At 39.8% G+C, this 21,424-nt stretch overlaps 1 protein-coding gene across 1 annotated transcript; it reads right to left on the reverse strand.

The window, feature by feature from the left end:
* Positions 1-629: 629 nt before the first annotated feature.
* On the reverse strand, positions 630-16,974 carry WNT8B (Wnt family member 8B). The gene is made up of 7 exons (XM_066601623.1): positions 16,961-16,974; positions 16,886-16,919; positions 12,849-12,987; positions 12,098-12,313; positions 8,634-8,759; positions 3,318-3,460; positions 630-1,196 (listed from the first exon to the last, which is right to left on the reverse strand). Exons 1-7 carry the CDS (start codon positions 16,972-16,974, stop codon positions 630-632), a joined length of 1,239 nt encoding a protein of 412 aa, XP_066457720.1.
* Between the last annotated feature and the right edge of the window lie 4,450 nt (positions 16,975-21,424).

Consider the following 21,424-nt stretch of genomic DNA (forward strand, 5'->3'; position numbering starts at 1 on the left):
GAAGATGTGATTCCAGTAACTATAACACAATAAACATTCAGTTACTATTAGCTGTAGTGTCTGTGTGAGTCTCCCTCTGTCTCCCTCCAGCAGGTCACTCCCACTACCCTTTGTTCTCCATGGGCAGCATGAATCATCACCCCCCCCCCCCCCCCTTCACTTCCTGTTCTCCATCTCTCATTATCCCTGTCAATAAAGACTGATTTCACTTGACAACAGGCAATGGATAGCAAATTAGAAGGAAGGGAAACCCCTAGTGGACTTTAGAGAGATTTTTGAACGCAAAAATGTCATTTTAGGCAAATACAGTAATTTCCACTTTTGCAAGTTATTACATTGACTATCACATAAGCACAAGTTTTTTGAAAAATTAGTGACCATTTATGAAACTGTGTAAGAAAAATAGATGACGATCGTATACTTTTTTATGTTAAGAGCATGCATTGTGCAGGATGCAGTGCTGCTCAGGTTGCATGCTTTCAGTATAACTATGCATTCTATTAGTTCAGTTATTAATTGTAGCTGAAAACCAAATCACCATATTGTATCAGCAGGCGATCAGATCCATTCTTCGTTCCAGTTATACAGTTTTTAGAAACAATAGACTTACAGACCAGTTAATGTCAGTCCTAAAACTTTTTTTTAAGTTTAGTTTCTTTCTTGCGAGTAATGCCTCCTCCGCTCCTCTCGCGCTTCTCCTTCTTCACACAAAAGTATTTAGTCACGCTTTTTTTGCATTGCTCACATTTAACAGCACAGCACCAGTGGAACTTGCAGTTACAGCTGGAGACCATGTCTGCCCTTCTCTCCTCTACAGCAAGACCACAGTCTCCACATAAACGCTTGCAGCTTCTCTTCTCCCATTTGTTGAGCGTCTTGCCTCTCTTAAGACATTCCCTGCCTTCTGTCCCCAGAAGGCCCAGGGTTTTGTTCTCTAGGCAGTAATCTGGGGAATCTTCCAGGTGAACAAGTTCTTTCTTGGAGATAGAACTGAAAGTTTCAGCTATGGCACCTCTGCTGGCCGCACTGTTACCCGCTCCCTGGAGCAGATCCACCTTTAAAGCTTTATGATACTTTTCCTTTAAATAATAGCCCACCTCTCTAAACTCAGGCAGCTGAAGCCAGCAAGTTTGAGTAGTGCAACTTCCAGAGACCCCGTGACACTTACATGTCCTCTTCATGGTGCTTTTCACTGCCTGCACAGAACAGAGAAATACTTGTAAACAATTGTGAACTCACAGTATACTAGTGATTATAAATGAGCGAACGTGCTCGTTTAGAGCAATTACTCGATTGAGCATCGCTTTATTCGAGTAACTGCCTAAACCGGGCGAAAAGATTCGGGGGGCGCCGGGGGTGAGCGGGGGGAGTGGGAGGGGGAGAGAGAGAGCCCCCCTGTTCCCCCTGCTACCCCCCACTCCATCCCGCCGCCCCCCGAATCTTTTTGCCCGAGTAGGCAGTTACTCGAAAAAAGCGATGCTCGATCGAGTAATTGTCCTAAATAAGCACGTTCACTCATCTCTACTAGTGATGTATCCATCTACTTTCAAGCTGATGCAATTTATAATTTAGGGAATTATTTAATCTACTTTTCCCTAGTAGACTGCAACCCTCATTCCAAAAAAGTTGGGGGCGCCGTGTAAAATATAAATACAAAAAGAATGCAATGATTTGGAAATCTCATATAACAGTATTTTATTCACATATAACACAGAACACATCAGAAGGTGAAAGGGAGACAGACATTTTTCCATTTCACTTAAAAAATTAAATCATTTAGAAATTGGTGGCAGCAACACATCTCGCAAAAGTTGGGACAGAGTTAACAAAAGGCTGGAAAAGTAAGTGGTACTAATGAGAAAAGTTGAAAGGTCAATTTTCTAGGTCATATTACGGTGTATAAAATGAGCATGTTAGAGAGGCAGAGTCTCTCGGAAGCAAAGATGATCAGAGGTTCACCAATCTGTGAAAAACTGCATCTAAAAAATGGTGGAACAATTTGAATATCCCACCATCTACAGTGTATAATATCATTAAAAAATTCAGAGAATCTGTAGAAATTCATGTACACAAGGGACAAGGCTGACAGTCAATATTGGATGCTCGAAATCTACGGGCTTTCAAACATCACTGCATTATAAACAGGAGTGATTCTGTAATGCAAATCCCTGCATGGGTTCTGGAATACTTTTAGAAATCACTCTCTGTGAACACAGTTTGTCATACAATCCACTAATGCACGTTAAACTTGTAGCATGCAAAGAAGAAGGCATATATCAATGCAATCCAGAGTCTTGTCTGGGCCAAAGCCCATTTAAAATGGCCTGAGGGAAAATTCTAAACTTTTCTGTGGTCAGATAATTCGAAATTTGAAATTATCTTTGGTTGGGAACCATGAACACTGTTCTGTGGACTCAAGAGGAGAGGGACCATCCAGCTTGTTATCAGCGCACAGTTCAAAAACTTGCATCTCTAATGGTATGGGGTTGTATTAGTGCCTATGACAGGGGCAGCTTACACATCTTAAAAGCCACCATCAACGCTGAGCAGTATATAGAGGTTTTAGAACAATATATGCTCCATCTAGACAACGTCTCTTTCATGGAAGGCCTTGCATATCTCAGCAAGACAATGCTAAACCACATACTGCATCCATCACAGCATGGCTTTACAGAAGAAGAGTCCTGGTGCTGAATTGGCCGCCTGCAGTGCAGACCATTCACCAATAGAAAACATTTAGTGGATTATGAAATAAAAAATACATCAAAGACGACCGAGGACTGTAGAGCAGCTAGAACCCTACATCAGACATCCCTGGCATCCCTGCCCAAACCTTTTTGACTACCTACAGTAATTCTTAGCAACTACCTTGGCTGATTGCAGTGGTAATACCTCTTGTATTAATAGTATGACAATTGTAGACCCATACTTTGGCAGCATGAATTCTTCTCTTCCCTTCTCTTCTATATTTTTCTATATGTATCCTAATATTTTAGGCTGCAATTGTTTTTGACTGTTTGATTTGTTGTTAGCACTCTTTTGCTTTTTGACATTTCTTTGTACCTGTTTGCCATCTCTGCTTGTTGAAAAGTAATAAAAAAATTGAAATCTAAAACTCTACATAGAAAGCCAATAGTGAGGAAAAGTTTGACACGTTGGTAAATACAGATAATCTTACTTTGTATCATTTTTAGTAATATTTGTTGCAATATTATGTATTGTTACATCAGCTATATTATAGTTGTTGCATTTTTTTCCTACACTGTCAGGGCTTTAGGGCAAATAATTACATTTATTGTATAATGATATAATGGTACCTTCCTTCCTGCTTCATTATTATGGAGATTCATGGCTGCTCTAGCATCTTGTCCCGTCTCTAGCGCATCGACAAATTGCTTAGAAATAGCTTCTCCAAATCCTACATTATCACTGCAGCCACCCCACAACCATCCTTGTCCTCCTGTAAGTAAAAAAAGTGATAATGTAAATTAAATGAAAAAAGAAAGCTATATATATATAACATTTCAAAATAAAGTGGAACAAAGAATTACAAGCATTACGATGGTCAATACATCACATTTGGATATTGTACTGTTGGCAGGCAAAATGCTGTTTCTTACATTGTGGATAGTTGCAAGTACACATATCTGATCACATAGTAAAAGAATCAATATGAATTGTTTACATTTTGCACGAGGATTCATAGGTGACAGAGAACACTGCCCCCTGCTGGGAACACGTTGGAAGCTCCAGTATCTGTAACAGTTATGATTAGTTTTATGCAAGGTGGCAGAAGAATGAAAATTTAATATTTTCCTTATTTTAGTGCTAGTAGTGTATATATCAGGTTTGAAGTATCTATTACTGAAATCCTATAAGTTGAAAATGGGGCTACAAATGGAAATATGATTAGTTCTAATGTATTAAAGTAATGTATTACTGTGAGTAGGGAGAAAGCTGTCAATCAGTGGCAGGGGAGCTCATATCTCATGAGTACATCAAACTCCTTGTTCACAGTCCTGGCAGCAAACTGCAATAAATAAACTGTGATCTCAGGCAAAATGATTATAGTAGAAAGAAAGGCTGCAATCAGCATGCCTGAGATGACTACAAGCTGCCTTCAGAGAAGGCAGCATAAATGTCCTGACAGGTTCCCTGTTAAAGAATCTTTATTGTGTTGTATTAACAACACAGAATCTATTACAGAAGACAAGGAAGACTATCTTAATCAGAAAAACTTTTTTAACTTTAGAATGTATCAACTTTACTTATTTTCAATTTGAGGACAGTTATTGTTACATTTTGTGTTGCAGTATTAATGTGAATGGTCTTCCATGTAAAGAGTTATTAACACACTTTACTTGTGTATATCATCTATACTTCAGTAGTACACAAGGAGAAGGTACATCAAGCCTATATTTGTAATCTTCCATATACAGATGTGACCACTTTTACCTTGATTGTGATAGCGCAGAAAGCTATCTGATCTTAAAGAGATTTTCCGTGGAAAATACTATTAATAATAATAATCTTTATTTGTATAGCGCCAACATATTCCGCAGCTCTTACATAGACAGGGGGAGTACAGACAGACAAAAGTACAAAAATTACAGAACCACGGTTACATAGTAATCGGTTGATGGAAACAATAAGGGTGAGGGTCCTGCTCCAATGAGCTTACATACTACAAGTAATGGGGGGATACAGAAGGTAAAGGGGCTGGAGATGTGACCGGTATGGCGAGGTGGAGAGTGAGGGATGCTATACACAGAGACAATGTCAGACATTTGGCCGTAAGGTGGCTGAATCGGTATGACTGCAAGAGCAGTTGATGGTAGCTGGCAAGGATTGCAGTCAGTAGGTCAGGGAGCATGTTATCAGGCGTCGTACAGAGGGGTTTGTTTAGGGAATGCGGTATGCCTCCCTGAAGAGGTGCGTTTTTAGATAGAATAGCTCATCAATAGTTGATCAGCTGGGGTCCGTCGCTCGAGACCACGACCGATCAGCTAAGCGAGCGCATGCTGTCAGCGCTGCAAATACACAGAGGTCGGGATGGAAGTAGCGAAAGTCTCCGCTCCAATCTCTGTGAAGTGGCCGATGCTTGTAACTGCAGGCACAGCTCACGTTGATTTCAATGAGAGCCATGCCTGCAGTTACAAGCAACGGCCACTACACAGAGGTCGGCACGGAGACTTCCACTGCTTAAGCATCCACCTCTGTGTATTTGTGGCGCTGAGATTATGCGTCCACTCAGCTGATCTGTCGGGGTCCCAAGCGACAGACCCTATTACCATGCAGCGGTTGCTGGTCCTCCCAGGCCGGCGGTGTGTGGGGTCCCGCAGTCATGACACGTCCCCTCAGCTTGTTGTCCAGCTGCCGGGGGTGCGGGTGCCTGGCTGGCATAGTGCTGGTGGCGCATGGCGCCGTGTGCGCGCACCTGCGAGTGCAGCTGCTGTGCATGAGCTCCCTTTTATTATGTTCTGTTGGGAGTTAGCTGTCTCCCTCTCTCCACCCATGGGTGGAGGCTTTTGTTTAAAGGTCGGGCAGAGACTGACAATCACTGCCAGTTATTGGTTTCCCTCAGTGTGCTAGCTAGTCTGCCTCGGTTGGCCTCCTACTTCTGTCATCTTGTCTGCTATACTTTGCTATTATCCGCCAGGTTTTTCCATCTGCCTCAGTTCTGCTTAGTATTGTTCGTATTAGTTATTTACATCTGCCTTTTCTGTCAGTATTCTACCCTTTCCATCCAGGTATGCCAGCGACCCTTTTTCGGTCCCTATTGAGAGTAGGGATCGCCGCCCAGTTGCCCGCCTGGGGTTAGCCAGGAGTGGAGGCAAGTAGGCAGGGACAGGGGTTGTGGGTGAGATCTAGGGCACCCGGGCTGGCAAGGATAGTATATCGTAACAGATCGCAGTCGATCAATTATTGATCACCTATCCTAAGGATAGGTCATCTGTAGTATTCTCCCTGGAAAACGTCTTTAACCCATTAAAATCTATTGTTCTCGTATCTTAACATAACAAAACCCATCATAAAGTGATTCAGAGTGTACATAATAAACCACCCTGATAGCACGACACACTGTGATATCACATCATGCTGAGCTTAATACACACCTATATTTTTTTATCACCAGCTTACTTCAAATTCTAGCTTCCACCAGTTTTATTTCACACGCAGCAAACATGTACTGGAGCATAAAACGATTTCAGGGTTTCCAACCCGCAGCACCCCTGTTACTATCCTCCCAGCCGGGGTGCCTGGAGGATGTCTTCCTCTGTCAGACACGTGACAGTCTGGTCCGCACAGGACCTCAGACTCCTAGCTACTGATGCAGCTACCGCACCCTTTTTGGCTTTCAGCAAGGGACTCAATGTGTCTAGAGATTTTAGTTCCTCCAGACACACCTGTACACCTGTCCTTGCTGATTAGCGCACCTTCCAGTATACAGAAGGCCTGTTTACAGCTCCCTGAAGGCCATTCTGAGCACTGCTTTGCCCTCCCCCCCCAAAAAAATATATATTTACATTATATATCTCTGACAGACATAGCACAAGAGAACATGAGGGGGTATAAATGCGCTTTCAGAGGAGACCCAGGATAGTAGGCAAAATTTATTCTGGTAACATGTTTAGGTACCAGAAGGTGCCATTCTTGTGCTGCCATAATAAATTTTGCCTAATATCTTGGGTCTCCTGTCATACTATGCCTGCAATCCCTCATCTTACCTTGGCTAACGGAGGCTTCTTGCCGGTTCGGTTTCGGGGAAGCTGCTGCTTATTTCTGACAGGATCACAAGTTGGTTGTGCCACCAGCACAACCCTTCCAGGTAACCTTACTCCTACCGTTCACTTTCCCACTGACCCACGCTGACTGCACTATAGAGCTCTTGTATTCTTTATTTTGACAGATATGACTGACAGGGATAAATACAGAGTGCAAGAAATTGGGACTGATGGGTCAATGGACCTTCAATATGACGACTCCAGGAGATAGATGCAGAGTTTCTATTTTTTATAAGATTAATCTCTTATTTTTATAAGAAAGCATCCTATGTGCTCCTGGTTTAATGGAAGCAAACTTAAATAAGCACAAATTTGTTCAAAGTGAAGTGCCTAATTGATATCCAACGAGATAACTAGCAAAAGTGAAAATCACTTTATTTACCTAAAATGACACTTTTGTGCTAAAAATTCTCTCTAAAGTGCTGACCATTAGGTATCCTTTTAACTTGCTTTCCACTGCTTATTGCCATGTGGAACCCATTTCTAGTAGCAGTAAAAACCAAGATGGATTATAGGAAAAGGGGGTGCATCTTTGCTTGCTGTATCCCATGCTTCCCATAGAAGTCTGTTGAGAGAGGAGGGACGAGGAGAGAAGAGGAAGGAGCTGTTGGAGGGAGCCATAGAGAAACACAAGAGATATGGCTGCAATGAATAGTAAGCGTTTCATGCCTCTTGGCTATTAAAATCACAGCTACACTGCTAAGTAATGCTGTACATTGTCCTCCATGATGCTGTTGCCTATAAAGGTGTGCTACAGAGAGAAGAACATCATATCCTGTTCTTCTATGTGTGTAGTATATGGGAGGCATCATAGCAGCTTGTCTCCTCCCACAAGCTCAGGAAAGACTGGGAATTAGATATCAAGCTTGCAGAGGAGAAAATTGGTAAGCAATGTAGGGCAAAAGTCAAATAATGGCTAGGAATGCCACTACTCATCATGCCCACACATGGCAGCTGATTATGAAGGGTCACCCAAAAGTGCAGGCCAGGTATGCTTTAATTGTTATTGGAATTTGACTTTTTAGGTACCTTGCACAGGGCAGAGCTATATTTTTTCTCTTTCAATTCAGTATGAATCTGTCAAAATAAACCTCTTTGTGCCTCCATATGAGATCAGAGGCTTACAGGAATACAGTAATAACCCACATATGTCTATGAGTGCCATATTATGGCTCTGTACAACTCGGATTGTGTATGATTGTGTATTTTATAAACTGTAATAAAGCCATGTACATGAACACTTAAAGGCTATGGACACCATTAATCATGTTTTGAACCATGTAATTAAAAAATTGAACCATTTGGCTTCTGCGGCCTACATGTATGCCATTGCATAGCAAGTTGCAGAATGACACAGTCATATCCATCAGAAAGGCTCTCTGGCTGCTTAGGTTCCAGCCTCTCTTGACTTCTAGCTGATCATCTAAGCTAAATTCTGATCAAATCAAAGTTGATCAAAAGTGTCCATGGCCTTAAAAAAAGAAGCAGAATATAGAGACTGTAATGTCAGGACACTTTTCAAATAGTAAAATCTCTGCTTTTAAAAATAGAAAAACATAGAAAAGAAGGCATTACAGTTTAATTGTACAATAGTTTTACTATTCAATTTATGGTACAAGAAGAGTGAAAAATGCATAAAGGAAAAAAAGAGTTTGGAAAGGTTCCTTTCAAGCAACTTTAAAATCATTTCTAAGATCCAACAACTTATTTTCTGTCGGGAATTTACTCATTCTATGTGATTTTGATCTAAGAAGGATCATTTAGTACATAGTAGTTCAATAAATATGAATGATAATGCATTAAATTGGCAAGCTTATCATGGCTTTCTGTACTGAATCAGTGTCTTACCCAGCTGCCCATTTCTGGAATCATCACAACCACAGTTATCAAAGTCTCCAAGGCTGCAGTTCCGTGTCAGTGTGTACATTACACCAGCTGAGCTGATAGCATGCACAAAAGCAGTTTCTCGGTTTGCTGTAACACAAAAATAGAAGGTCGTAATTGCATTTTTTTGTTTTGTAAAACAGTTATTCTCCAGAATAAAACAGCTGAATACAAAAACATACACAAATGTGCAATGCAGTTCATGTAGCTTTTATCTATAGCTCATTGCACTAATAGGCACAACCTTGAATCTTGTGAACATCTTAGGCATCATAACACATATATCTGACGTCATGAAGAATGAGGGAAGTTTTTATTATATTTTACAGTGATTACATTTATTGCAGCAAAATAGATTGTAAAATCTAAAACATGTTACGTAACTTATTTTTACAGTATAATGGGCTGTGTTTACATCACATTTGGCCCATATGTGTATGGGCCAATACGTGTTTATATACAAAAAAAAGATAGACAAACATATCGAAAGTGTCTTCTTACCAGGTCTGTCTTGATTTTTTAGAAACTAAGGCTGCCTGTTCACGAGCGTTTTTGCATTACGTTCCCCGCGACAATAATCCATTGCTATGGAAAGCGCAGCCCCCCCTGTCCACAAGCGGAGAATCATAGCGATTCTCCAATCGCGGCCTGCAAATTGCAGCATGCTGCGAATTGCCGTGATTCTCTGCTGTGGGCCTATCTGTCAGATAGGCGCACCGCGGAGATCCGTCTGCTGGCTGCTGCTACCCGGCAGCAGCTCCCACGGCAGAGATCCGCCGCGGGATATCACAACACCCATGGACAGGCTGCCTAAAGAGGGTGCCCAACTAGACTATTTGGCACAGCACAAAAAAGTATACATCTATGGTGTTAAGTGGGGGGGCTGCATACCATTATAGCTGTGTCTGCGCTGACTCTACTACCATTTTTATGTTTCTTCAAGACCCTTTACCCCCAACCGCCCACAATAGTTCCCATTACATATGGAGCCCAACACTAGTACACTGTCATGTGCACAGTCTCCCCTCCCAAGTGACATCAACCATTAACACTAAGTGATAACTGCCCACTTAACAAAACAGTAGTGTTAGGCTCTATATGAATTGGGCTAATGGAGGGGTCTAGAATTAAAATAAAGTGTCAAAAAAGCCAGTGGGGACTCAGCATTATACACAGCATTATACAATTTGATCCCCTTGTCAGAGGACTAAATAGGTCATCTTTAAATAGAAATGAATCCGCAGATGTACGGAACTGTGTAAAAGTTTTAGACTGGTGTCCAAGAAATGCTGCAAAGTGAGAATTTGAAAAATGGAAGGCGTCTGCTTGACTTGAAATGTATTCTGCAGCCAAACAACGACCCCAAACATGTAGCCGTTATCATTAAGAGCTATCTGCAGTGTAAAAAAGAACAAGGAGCACTGGAAGTGATTATTTGGCACCACAGAGCCCTGATCTCATCATCATCACATCTGCCTGGGATTACATGTAGAGACAGAAGGATTTGAGGAAGCCGACATCCACAGAAAATCTGCGGTTAGTTCTCCAAGATGTTTGGAACAACTTCCCTACTGAGTTCTTTCAAAAATTGTGTGCAAGTGTACATAGAAAAACTGATGCTGTTGTGAAAACTCCAAATACTGATTTGATTTAGTTTTCACTTTTGTTCATTTCCCTTTGGATTTTGTTATTTGACCAAAAAAACTATTAACACTTCTATTTTTTAAAGCATTCTTACTTTGCAACATTTTTTTCATACCTGCCTAAAACTTTTACACAGTACTATATATACGTATATATAGGGATATTGAATATTTGTATCTATAAAAAAGAAAACCAATAGAAGGCAAACCTAGATAGTACAGCACTAGAGATGAGCGAACATGCTCGTTTAGAGCAATTACTCGATCGAGCATCGCTTTTTTCGAGTAACTGCCTAATTGGGGGAAAAGATTCGGGGGGCACAGGGTGTGAGCAGGGGGTTGCGGTGGGGAGTGGGGGGGGGGGAGAGAGCTCCCCCCTGTTCCCCCCTGCTACCACCTGCTCCACCCCGCCGCCCACCGAATCTTTTCACCCGAGTAGGCAGTTACTCGAAAAAAGCGATGCTTGATCAAGTAATTGTCCTAAACGAGCACGTTCACTCATCTCTATACAGCATGCATAATTAAAAAAGAACAAACAACTGTATGGCCCAAAAATGATATGAAACAGCCCGATTTTAAAATGTAATTACATTCTTTTATATTATACTTTTTCTGTTTACAGTATTTCATTATTTTCATCAATTTAATATTAAAGACGTTTTTCAAAATTACTTTCTCAGTATTATTGACTCAGTATTCTAGAATTCGTGACATTGTAAACTTTAATGAAACAAACAATGCACAGTTAATGTGGCTGGGATGGTACGGCCTTTTTAGAGGAGTCCAATTCTACTGTAGCTTCAATATTGTGTTAAGAAATCCACAAGGAAAACCATCATCATTCAGAGAAATGAAATACATAAATATTAAACATTTTACCACGAGCCCCATCTAGCTTTGGTCATGCTGTTCATCGTTTTACTTATATGTTGCTAAACTGAACAAAGTCCTTGTGTTCCCATGTATACCGACACTATACAGCCACGATGGACACTCAATGTATTTAACAAAGACTGTCTTCTGTGTAGTTTGTTGTTTCCACTTTGGTTCCTTGATGGGTACTGTGATTCTGTGGATGTCATGAGGAAGGCCATCATAAACATCTCTCATGATGGAATCTCGTGAGTGTTTGCATTTGTAAAAAAAATAGGTACAAGTAGGGACACATCTGGTTAACATTGCCTTCTTATTTTGGAGCTGGACAACAGGACTGTCTCTATGAATCTTGAGGGTAGACTCCATATCTTTCGGTCGTTACTGGGCATGCTGTAGTTCTTTTAAGCAGAGTTATTATAGTGCATTTCAGCTAACTAAATTCTATTCTTTTTATGAGTAGGACCTTCTGTCTCTAATGGAAGATTTTTGGTTTTCCAATTTGTGATCATAATAAAATTCTGTTGAATGTACTGTAGTTTTCTTGCAAACTGAACCAAAAACCAAAAAAATAGTCCAAAGATGTATTTAAGAGGCTTGATTAGTGAATACTTCACGTCCAAATTTGAAAAGTCATCTTCTCATAAAATGTGACAAAAATAGAAGTGATGATAGAAGAAATACAGTAAAAATACTAATTTGTGGACTGATCTGAATGTTAGTATTATCTTTACTTATCCTCCTAGATATTGGTGTGTTGTGCAATTTTCTGTCTCTGAAAACCAGAATCAAAGAAATGCTCAGTATCACCAAGAAAACATAAAAATTAAAACACAAAGGAACTGCCAAAGCATGATGGAGAAATTACAAGTTGAAGAAATGGTCCCATTAAAAAAATATAAAAACTCTAACCTGGAGAAATGAATCCTGCTGAAGGAGAGCCTCCAGATGGTGGATAATTCGGTGGAAATGGAATTTGGAGACGAGATAAGAGAGTCCTGTTGTATTGAGATTCCAGTCTGGAGAAGAGGATCCTGTTGAAATGAATGCTCCAGACTGGAGAAGAAGCCCCAGCTTCATAGTGACTGCTGCTTGTGGTAGAAGATCCAGTAGAATGAGGGTTCCAGTCTGGAAAAGAGGATACTTGGGAAATTGAGGGTTTTTTAACCCCAGTCACTTTATGTTGAACCTATTTTGAAATTTGCTAATGAAGACTTGATTTATTTGGAAAGTACAAAAAAGTTATCCACGAAGATGGAAGTAAGTCCAGTTTTTTAGAAGATACAACTTCTAAATGAGAATAGACTCCACCAACAGGAAGAAACCACTAAAATTGCCAAACAGCCCAGATAGGTTTGCTGAATCCAAGAAATGGCTCTCCAAGTTCCAAAATACAATGTTCATTCAGTTTTCAGTATTCAATGCATGACTTTAAAGCCCCTTTAAGATCACTTTCCAAGTTGTTATGGCCAATTATGACTCAAGAGCATACTTCATTAACTATATATGTCAACGACGCTGGAACCAAAATGTTGAATTCAAAGGCAACATTTTTGCTAAATAAAGTCTGACTTATTCTGTAGACAAATAGATGTAGTAGACTAGCCAAGAAAAAAAGGATACTTCTGAGGCATTACAAATGGTAAGTTTGGAAACTTCTTACCACTACGTAGTCCACTATGACTGGAAAGTTGTAATGTTCTCTCAGGACAGTTCCACCGATCCCAAGCAAACTGGTATTTACACTCTTCAATACCACTTTGTGCCCCAGCTGCCACACTGCTTGAGTAGATTAGGTAAGCCTATAAGAAATAGAAATTAAGTGGTGACATCATATTCCCTAACACATAAAGAGAAAATGGATTTTTGAGAAATAACTTTGCTTTCAAATTGGGAAACGTTAAATGTGTCGGAGGTTAACATTAAAAAGAACTACCCAACAATAGCTTTTTGTTATGTAGAATTGAGAAGCTAGATATTTCTTTGGAAACTCATGCAGTCGGGGGAGAGGGGGGACTTAATGTAAATTGACTCATGCAAATAATACTAATGTAAGCATTTTTTATTTGGAGTAGAATGTTTCTCAGCCTTTTTCACTCCCATGTAAGCCATACGTACATAGTATATAACTACTGATAATCTCTTTTCTCCAATATACTGTACTTTGTGCCTTCCTCTAGGTTGTATTGCACTACTATGGCAAATGCTAAGGCCTAATGATATCACCACTGGTAGGATATATAAATCCACTAACATCAAGCATTTCTTGACCTAACTTAAGTCTTTTTGCCTCTAGATTTGTTCCAGTGTTTCTTCTTCCTGATGTGTACTCCATTCCTTGAATCTTAATTAAGATCATTCCCTGGCTTATCGCTTATGTCCAACTGTCTTCTGACTCTATGCCAATATTTCCTGGCTTATATCTATGGTTTTTCGTGTGGCTTCCCTGCAGTCTCCTCTAGTTGCTGCTTTGGCAATATACCGTGAGTAAAACTATTTCTGGTTATCTTTGTCATTCACAATGAATATCACAATTGGCAAAATTAGTAATAGGTATTACAACTCCATAGTGATTATCTGTGTTATAAGTGCTTAGCATAAGCACCCTTATTAGAGGACTGGCGTCATCAGGAGAATGGGGCTAATAAAGTAATAGTAGTAATATGCCCTTGTGTGACTATTTATTACTAGGCAGCTAATCAGACAGTGGGCTTCCTAAGACTCTGGGTCAAAGCTAACCTGATACAGTTGGTTATCTGTTTATGGCACAGAAGATCCATTAGTATGTTTATACCATATGTGCAAAATACCTATTGGCCTATTCCTCCTATCAACAAGTAGTCATTAAGTTACTATATTTTCACCATTCTAAAGGATAATTTACACAGGATGATTATTGTCTGAATTGTGGCTGGAAACAGTGAGTTCGGGCGATAGTCATCCTATGCACATGCGTCCATCGACAGGGTACTGAGTGAGAAATCGCTCACCTGTCAGAGTCGTTTGTTTTTTAGGAGAACTAAAAACCAAGCAACCATTTGGCTGCATAACAGGAGCCGCTCAATAATGGAGCAGTTCCTGTTTGATATGAATGGGGGCAGATTGGTGGAACTAAAACGGCTCCACCTCCATTCACTTGCATGTCTATCATTCGTGTGTAAAGCACAGGAGCGATATTTGGGCAGCAGCTCATGGGACAGCTGTCAGGCACTTATGTTAAGGGGTCTTAAGTATTGTAGTCATTTTTTGAGATAAGCGTATTACAATTTACTAGTAATGTCCTGTGCATTGACCTTCATGGTTAAAGCAGGATTGCAGATGTAGATAAATAAGAACAGAACTAAAATATGACACTTGGTTGTGTAAAACAAAATCCTGACATAGCCAAGAATAATTCTCCTTTTTAATGGGATTTTGCCAACACAGAAAGTGCTCCTATGATGCTACAAGGTTTGCACACCCAGATATGGGTATTTTCTGCCATTCTTCTCTGCATATCCTCTCAAGCTCTGTCAGGCTGGATGGGGACCGTTAATGGACAGCCCATTTCAGGTCTTTCCAGAGTTCGATTGGGTTTAAGTCAGGGCTCTGCCTGGGGCAATCAAGGACATTCACAGAGTTGTTCCTAAGCCTCTCCTGTGTTGTCTTGGCTGCATGCCTAAGCTCATTGTCTTGTTGGAAGGTGAACCTTCTGCCCAGTCTGTTTTTGCATTCTAGATCAGGTTTTCATTAAAAATATCTCTGTATTTTGCATTATTTAGCTTTCCATCAACCCTGACTGATCTCCCTGTCCTAGCAACTAAAAAACACCACACAACATGATGCTGCCAGCGGTATGTTTCAGTGTACGGATGGTATTGGACAGGTGATTAGAAGTGCCTTGTTTCCTCTAGACATAACACTTGAGGCCAAATTGAGGCCAAAAAGTGTACCCTTGGTTTCCTCAGACCAGATGATCTTGTTTCTCACAGTCAGAATCTTTTAGGTGTTTTTTGGCAAACTCCAGGCAGACTTTCATGCGCTTCTTAAAGAGGAGAGGCTTTTTTCTAGGCAATCTGCCATAGAGTCCAGATTGGAGGGAGGATACAGTGATGGCTGCCCTTCTGGAAGTTTCTCCCATCTTCACAAAGAATCTTTGGAGGTCAGCCAGTGACCATTTGGTTCTTAGTCACCTCTCTTACCAAGGTCCTTCTCCCCCAATTACTTAGTTTGGTGGGTCGGCCAAATCTAGAAAAAGTCCTGGTTGTTCCAAACCTCTTCCATGTAAGAATTATGGAGGCCGCTGTGCTCTTGGGAACTTTCAGTGCAGCAGAATTTTTTTGTAGCCTTCTCCAGATCTGTGCTTCCAAACAATCCTGTCTTAGAGCTCTACAGGCAGGTCTCTCCACCTCATGGCTCGGTTTTGGCACTGATATGCATTGTGATCTGTGAGACCTTATATAGACAGGCATACGTCTTTTAAAATTATGTCCAATCAACTGATTTTACAACGGTTGAGAATCCAATCAGAGTGTTGAAACATCTCTAAGATGATCAAGAGAAATAGGAAGCCCCCAGAGCTAAATTTCAAGTGTCATACCAAAGGGTCTGAACACTTACATCAATGTTAGAAATCTTTGTCAATTTTCTAAAAATGAAAAACTAACATTCTGTTTTCACTTTGTCATCATGGGGTATTGAGTGCAGAATAATGGGGGAAATCATGAATTTGTTTTGTTAATGTGTACAAGGTCACAACATAACAAAATTAAAAAAAATTGAAAGGGTCTGAAAACTTTTTAAATCCATTGTACTTATGTTAATGTGATATTGCAGAATATTATATCCAAGGTATGTTAAAGTGTTTTTTTTTTTTGCTCTCACTTAGTTTAGCGATAGCAAAATCTGCCAGATTGTTGTATAAATATTCAGTGCGAGTTGTGAGTGTGATTTACACTGTTTTTCTAATACATCCTAACTACTTGAAAAAGTTTAGCTCAGCAACATAAGGTTCAACATACACAGAAATGACTACGATAAAAAAAAACATTTTCCAAGCTGCTAATATACTCCAGCAACTGTTTCTGGAAATCATCCAGCTAGTCTGGATGAGTCAAGCCCTTTATAAGAAAATACATTAATGTGAAATTACATCATAAGGGTTTCAATAGCCAGGACCCCCTCAACTCTGAAAATGAAGAGTCATGAATGGAAAACTGTTGCTGCAGAGCTTTGCTGTGTGGGGAAAATATTGAAGGCGCTCTAACAATTAAACCATTCTCACGATCATTCGAGAGTCTCGAGACCCCTACCAATCAGAAAGTGTAGATATATTCTAATGATATTCAATCACTTTCTGTGACGGTATAACCCCTTTACCCAAATTCATACTGCACAAGAGAAGTTTCTAAATTTTAAGAAAGGCACCTATGGTGGATTAAAAAAAATATTCCTAAAGCCATGTTTTTCTGTCAGTGCAGACATGTAAAAATATATAATAGGTGTAATTAGTATCTAGGTCTTCGACTAAAAATATTTTTGGGATTAATTGAAGGAATTACAGTTAGCTTAAATTCTGCAATACTCTGCATTCATAACTGTACAATTGTAGTTACAACACAAGACAAAACCACAACCCTGCTGCTGATTACAAATGAGATCTTGCACAGGCCAGAAATCATTTTACAAAGTCTACATGTAGATCAAAGGAATGTCTCTTACCTTGGGGCCGGTCATCAGAAAATTGTTCACTGACCTGAAAGAGTCAGAGCAAACCATTAATTGAAAGAAACAAACCCTAGCTTCACCATTCAGACCATGCTAGGAATTCATTTGTATTATGATAGACAAATAGATAGATATGAGATACCGTAGATAGATAGATAGATAGATAGATAGATAGATAGATAGACAGATAGATATGCGATAGATAGATAGATAGATAGATAGATAGATAGATAGATAGATAGATAGGAGATAGAAAGAGAGATATAAGATAGATAGATAGATAGATAGCTATAGTAACATAGTATGCTAGGCTGAAAGCAGACAATGTTCATCTAGTGCAGCCTATTTCCACCCCCCTTGTTTATCCAGAGGAAGGCAAAAACATCCAATGAGGCAGAAGCCAATTTAACCCATTTGGGGGGAAAATTTCCTTCTCAACTTCATAATGGCAGCCAGAATAATCCCTGGATCAATGTTTGAAAGTTCCTACTTGACTCCAAGACCTGGATCAACAATCCCACTGGTTATTTAATGTCTATATCTTGTAATATCATTACGCTCTAGAAAGACATCTAGTCCACTCTAAAACTTCTCTATGGATTTTGCCACCACGTCCTCAGGCAGAGAGTTCCGCAGCCTCACTGCTCTTACAGTAAAGAACCCCTTCTGTGTTGGTGATGAAACCTGCTTTCTTCTAGACGTAGAGGATGCCCTCTTGTTACCGTCGCAGTCCTGGGTATAAACAGATCATGGGAAAGATCCTTGTATCGTCCCCTCATGTATTTATACATAGTTATTTGGTCGTCCTTTAACCATCTTTTTCCAGGGTGAATAATCCCAATTTTGATAGGCATTCCAGTCCTCTCATTCTATTTATTAATTTAGTTGCCCTTCTTTGAACCCTCTCAAGGACTGCAACATCTTTCCTAAGCACCGGTGTCCAAAACTGTACACAGTATTCCATCTGAGGCCTGACAAGTGCCTGAGACTTCACCTTGTAGGAGGTGCTGTAGAATTTTAAATGGGAGCTATTGGCATGTGTATTCAACTTTGAGAAGGACCGCAAGTCGGTGGAAACGAGTTAGTTGCCATGGCAGAATGTAACACAACAATTTTAATTTTTGTCTCAAGCTTTTATGTGAAAACTTCAAATGAAAGAATAAGATTTTTTTGCATGTTGAACTCGCTATATTTACTTTATTGAAAATAATATTTTCAGCTGTACGAACTTACAGCAAGCCGGACACAAGCAATAATTTCCAAACAAAAGCAGAAACAGGAAACCCGCAAGAAGACTGCAATATTGCAGTATTCCATCTGAGGGCTGCGTTATATAGTGGAAGATTAATGTTCTCGTTCCTCGCCCCTCTTGCCCGTCTCCTGCTCATATGCATAACCTTACATTTATCAATATTGAACGTCATTTGCCATTTTTCTACCCACGTATCTAGGTCCATTTGCAGCCGTACATTGTCCTCCATTGTATTAATTATCTTGTATGATTTTGTATAGTCTGCAAATATTGATATTTTACTGTGCAGTCCATCTATCTGGTCGTTAATAAATATATTGAACAGAATGCGGCCTAATACTCAACCCTGTGGCACCCCACTAGCAACGGAGAGGCCCAATCAGAGTATGAACCATTTATTACCACCCTCTGTTTTCCATCTCTGAGTCAGTTCTTTACCCAGATACACATGTTTTCGCCCAGACTAAGCTGCCTTTTTTTTTTTATATATCAGCCTCTTATGCGGCATGGTGTCAAATGCTTTAGAGAAATCCAGATATACGAGATCAATAGACTTTCCCAAGTCCAGCCTAGAACTAACTTTATTGTAGAAGCTGATCAAATTGGTCTGACATGATCGACCTCCCATGAACCCATGCTGGTGAGGAATTATACTGTGGTTTTCCTTGAGGTATTCTAGGATGGCATCTCTCAGAAACTCCTCGATTTTTTTCCAATGATTGAAGTGAGACTTACTGACTTGTAATTACCAGGCTCTTTTCTTGACCCCTTTTTGTATATTGGAACCACATTGGCAATATGCCAATCCAGAGGTACAACCCTGATCTCAATAAAGTCCCTAAATATAAGAAATAGCGGTCTGTCTATCACATCACTTATTTCCCTTAGAATCCTTGGGTGTATTCCATCTGGGCCTGGTGATTTATTGATTTTAATCTTTTTCAACCAACTCTACACTTCCTCCTGAGTTAGGCAGGTGATATTTTGTGGTTTGTTTTATCTCCCTGCATCTTGTGTGACATTTCTTTTTCCTTTGTGAATACACTTGAGAAAAAACTATTTAATAGATTTGCCTTCCTCCCATCATCTTCTATGATTTCTCCTGCATTATTTGTTAAAGGGCCAGTGCTTTCAGTGCAAATCCTTTCACCGTTTGTATAATTGAAAAATAGTTTAGGGATATTTTTGCTCTCTTTGGCAATCAGTCTTTCTACCTCTTCCTTGGCAGTTTTGATCTTTTCCTTACATAATTAGTTTTTTCCCCTGCATGTTTTTAGCGCTTCTTCACTGCCTTCTTGTTTTAATAATTTAAATGCTTTCTTTTTTCCGCTTATTGCCCCCCTTACTGTCTTGTCGAGCCACATTGGTTTCCTTATACTTGTAGTTCTTTTATTTTTAAAGGGTATGAAATGCTCGCATGAGGTAATTAGGGTGTTTTTAAACTTTTCCTATTTTTCTCCTGTACTGTTATTTTTGAGTACGCTATCCCAATTAATGTTACCGATAGTAGTGCTGAGCTGATCAAATTTAGCTTTATTAATGTTTAGTTTATTTGTCGTTCCCTGATAAGGCTTCTAATTGAATGACAACTGGAAATTAATTATATTGTGGTCACTATTTCCCAAGTGTCCCTCAACCTGCACCCCTATGATTCTGTACGGTTTGTTAGTTAATAATAAGTCCAGAGTGGCCCTCCCTCTAGTTGGCTCCCATACAAGTTGGGTAAGGTAGTTATCTTTAATTGTTCTCAGGAAATTATCACACTCCTCACGTTCCTCTGCCCATTCGCAACCACTAATGTGCCTCTGCCCTTCATGTCTTAATTTTTTTCTTTTAATCACTCACAAGCTCTCACTGCCCGCTCACTCTCAGTCACACTTATTTGACTCACTTACACACTCACTTACTCTCTTACGCCCCTTACTTACACCCCCTTGAAATGGATAGATATGAGATATTCAACCTGTGAAAAGAGTTCAACTCCTAAGTCCACTCCATACTGGCCCTTCCAACTTCCTCTGTGCATATACAACAAATGTCAGACAGAGGTTCATGTGTGAAAATCTAAGATATTTTGTCATTTACATAGCTTAATAACATTTAAACAACAATCATATCAGTGAATAACCATGTTTACAACTTGTTCAGCTTTGTTAACTGATGTTTATAATACATCTTTAATTTTACAATATACTGTATCTTTAGAGGGTTCAGTGCTCCATTTTTCTGATATACGGCAGCAAATTTGCAACTTCACAGTCAAAGTGTTAAATGATAAAATTCGGCCTGCTTGCATCCACCATTAGGGGGAGCTTACCAAAGACAAAATACAGTTTTTACTTGGAAATCCAACCCACTCATTTGTAGGTTCATATAGAATGGTAAATGATTTTTAACAAGTCATGTGATGTCAGAGTAATAGAATTGTTATGGAAGTTATGTGTTCACAATTGAATCATCTTTGATACAAATTTATGAACAATCTGCCCTTACCATACCCAAAATATCAAATATTTTTGATTGCAAGTCCTTGAATTTACAGATGCTATTAGCCTTCTATAGGAGCTGGGGAAAAACAGGCAGGAGGGGGCATTTTAGCAACATCCAACGCTACGAAAAGTTTACAGATGACTCTATTTAGGCACTTGAAGGCTTCCTGAGGATTTATGCCGAGCGAGGGCTTTTCTCACTAAATGTATTTTCTCACTAAAAACGATGCACATGGTCGTGTGAATGGGCAGAAAACGCTAATTATCTCTAGCCATTGATCCCGGAAAATCGTCCATTCATGCGAATTTACGGTGCTAACGAACATAAAAACATATACGGTCATGTGAAAGAGCCCTTATGCATATGTTTGGGCACTCCCTTGTCAGATTATATGACCTACATACAAAAGAGGCCAATTACCACCTTAATTTAGCACTACGATATTACTACGGTAGACATTAGGTGACCAGTGGGGTTGTCGATCTCAAATGTTGATCCAGGGATTACTCTGGCTGCCCTTATGGAGTCAGAAAGGAATTTTTTCCTCCATAGGAGCTAATTGGCTTGCTTGGTTTCTTTTTGCCTACCTTTGGACCAACAAGGAGGTTAAAGCAGGCTGAACTAGATGGACATTGTTTTCATTCAGTCTAACATACTATGCTACTATGTACAGCGGCTGCATAGCAGCTGCATGCCTGCTACTGTATGATGTACAGTTGCATGAAAAAATAAGTGAGCCCTTTAGTATTATCTGAAATTCTGCATTTATTACTAATAAATTATGTCCTAAA

This window comes from Eleutherodactylus coqui, chromosome 4 (assembly GCF_035609145.1).
Source record: "Eleutherodactylus coqui strain aEleCoq1 chromosome 4, aEleCoq1.hap1, whole genome shotgun sequence".
NCBI classification, from domain to species: Eukaryota; Metazoa; Chordata; class Amphibia; order Anura; family Eleutherodactylidae; genus Eleutherodactylus; species Eleutherodactylus coqui.

Coding starts and splice junctions, on each gene's coding strand:
- WNT8B (XM_066601623.1), bottom strand. Junction 12,314..12,848: donor TCATAGTGGACTACGTAGTG/GTAAGAAGTTTC, acceptor CCTCTTTTCCAG/ACTGGAACCCTCATTCTACT. Junction 1,197..3,317: donor ATAATGAAGCAGGAAGGAAG/GTACCATTATAT, acceptor TGTTCTGTGCAG/GCAGTGAAAAGCACCATGAA.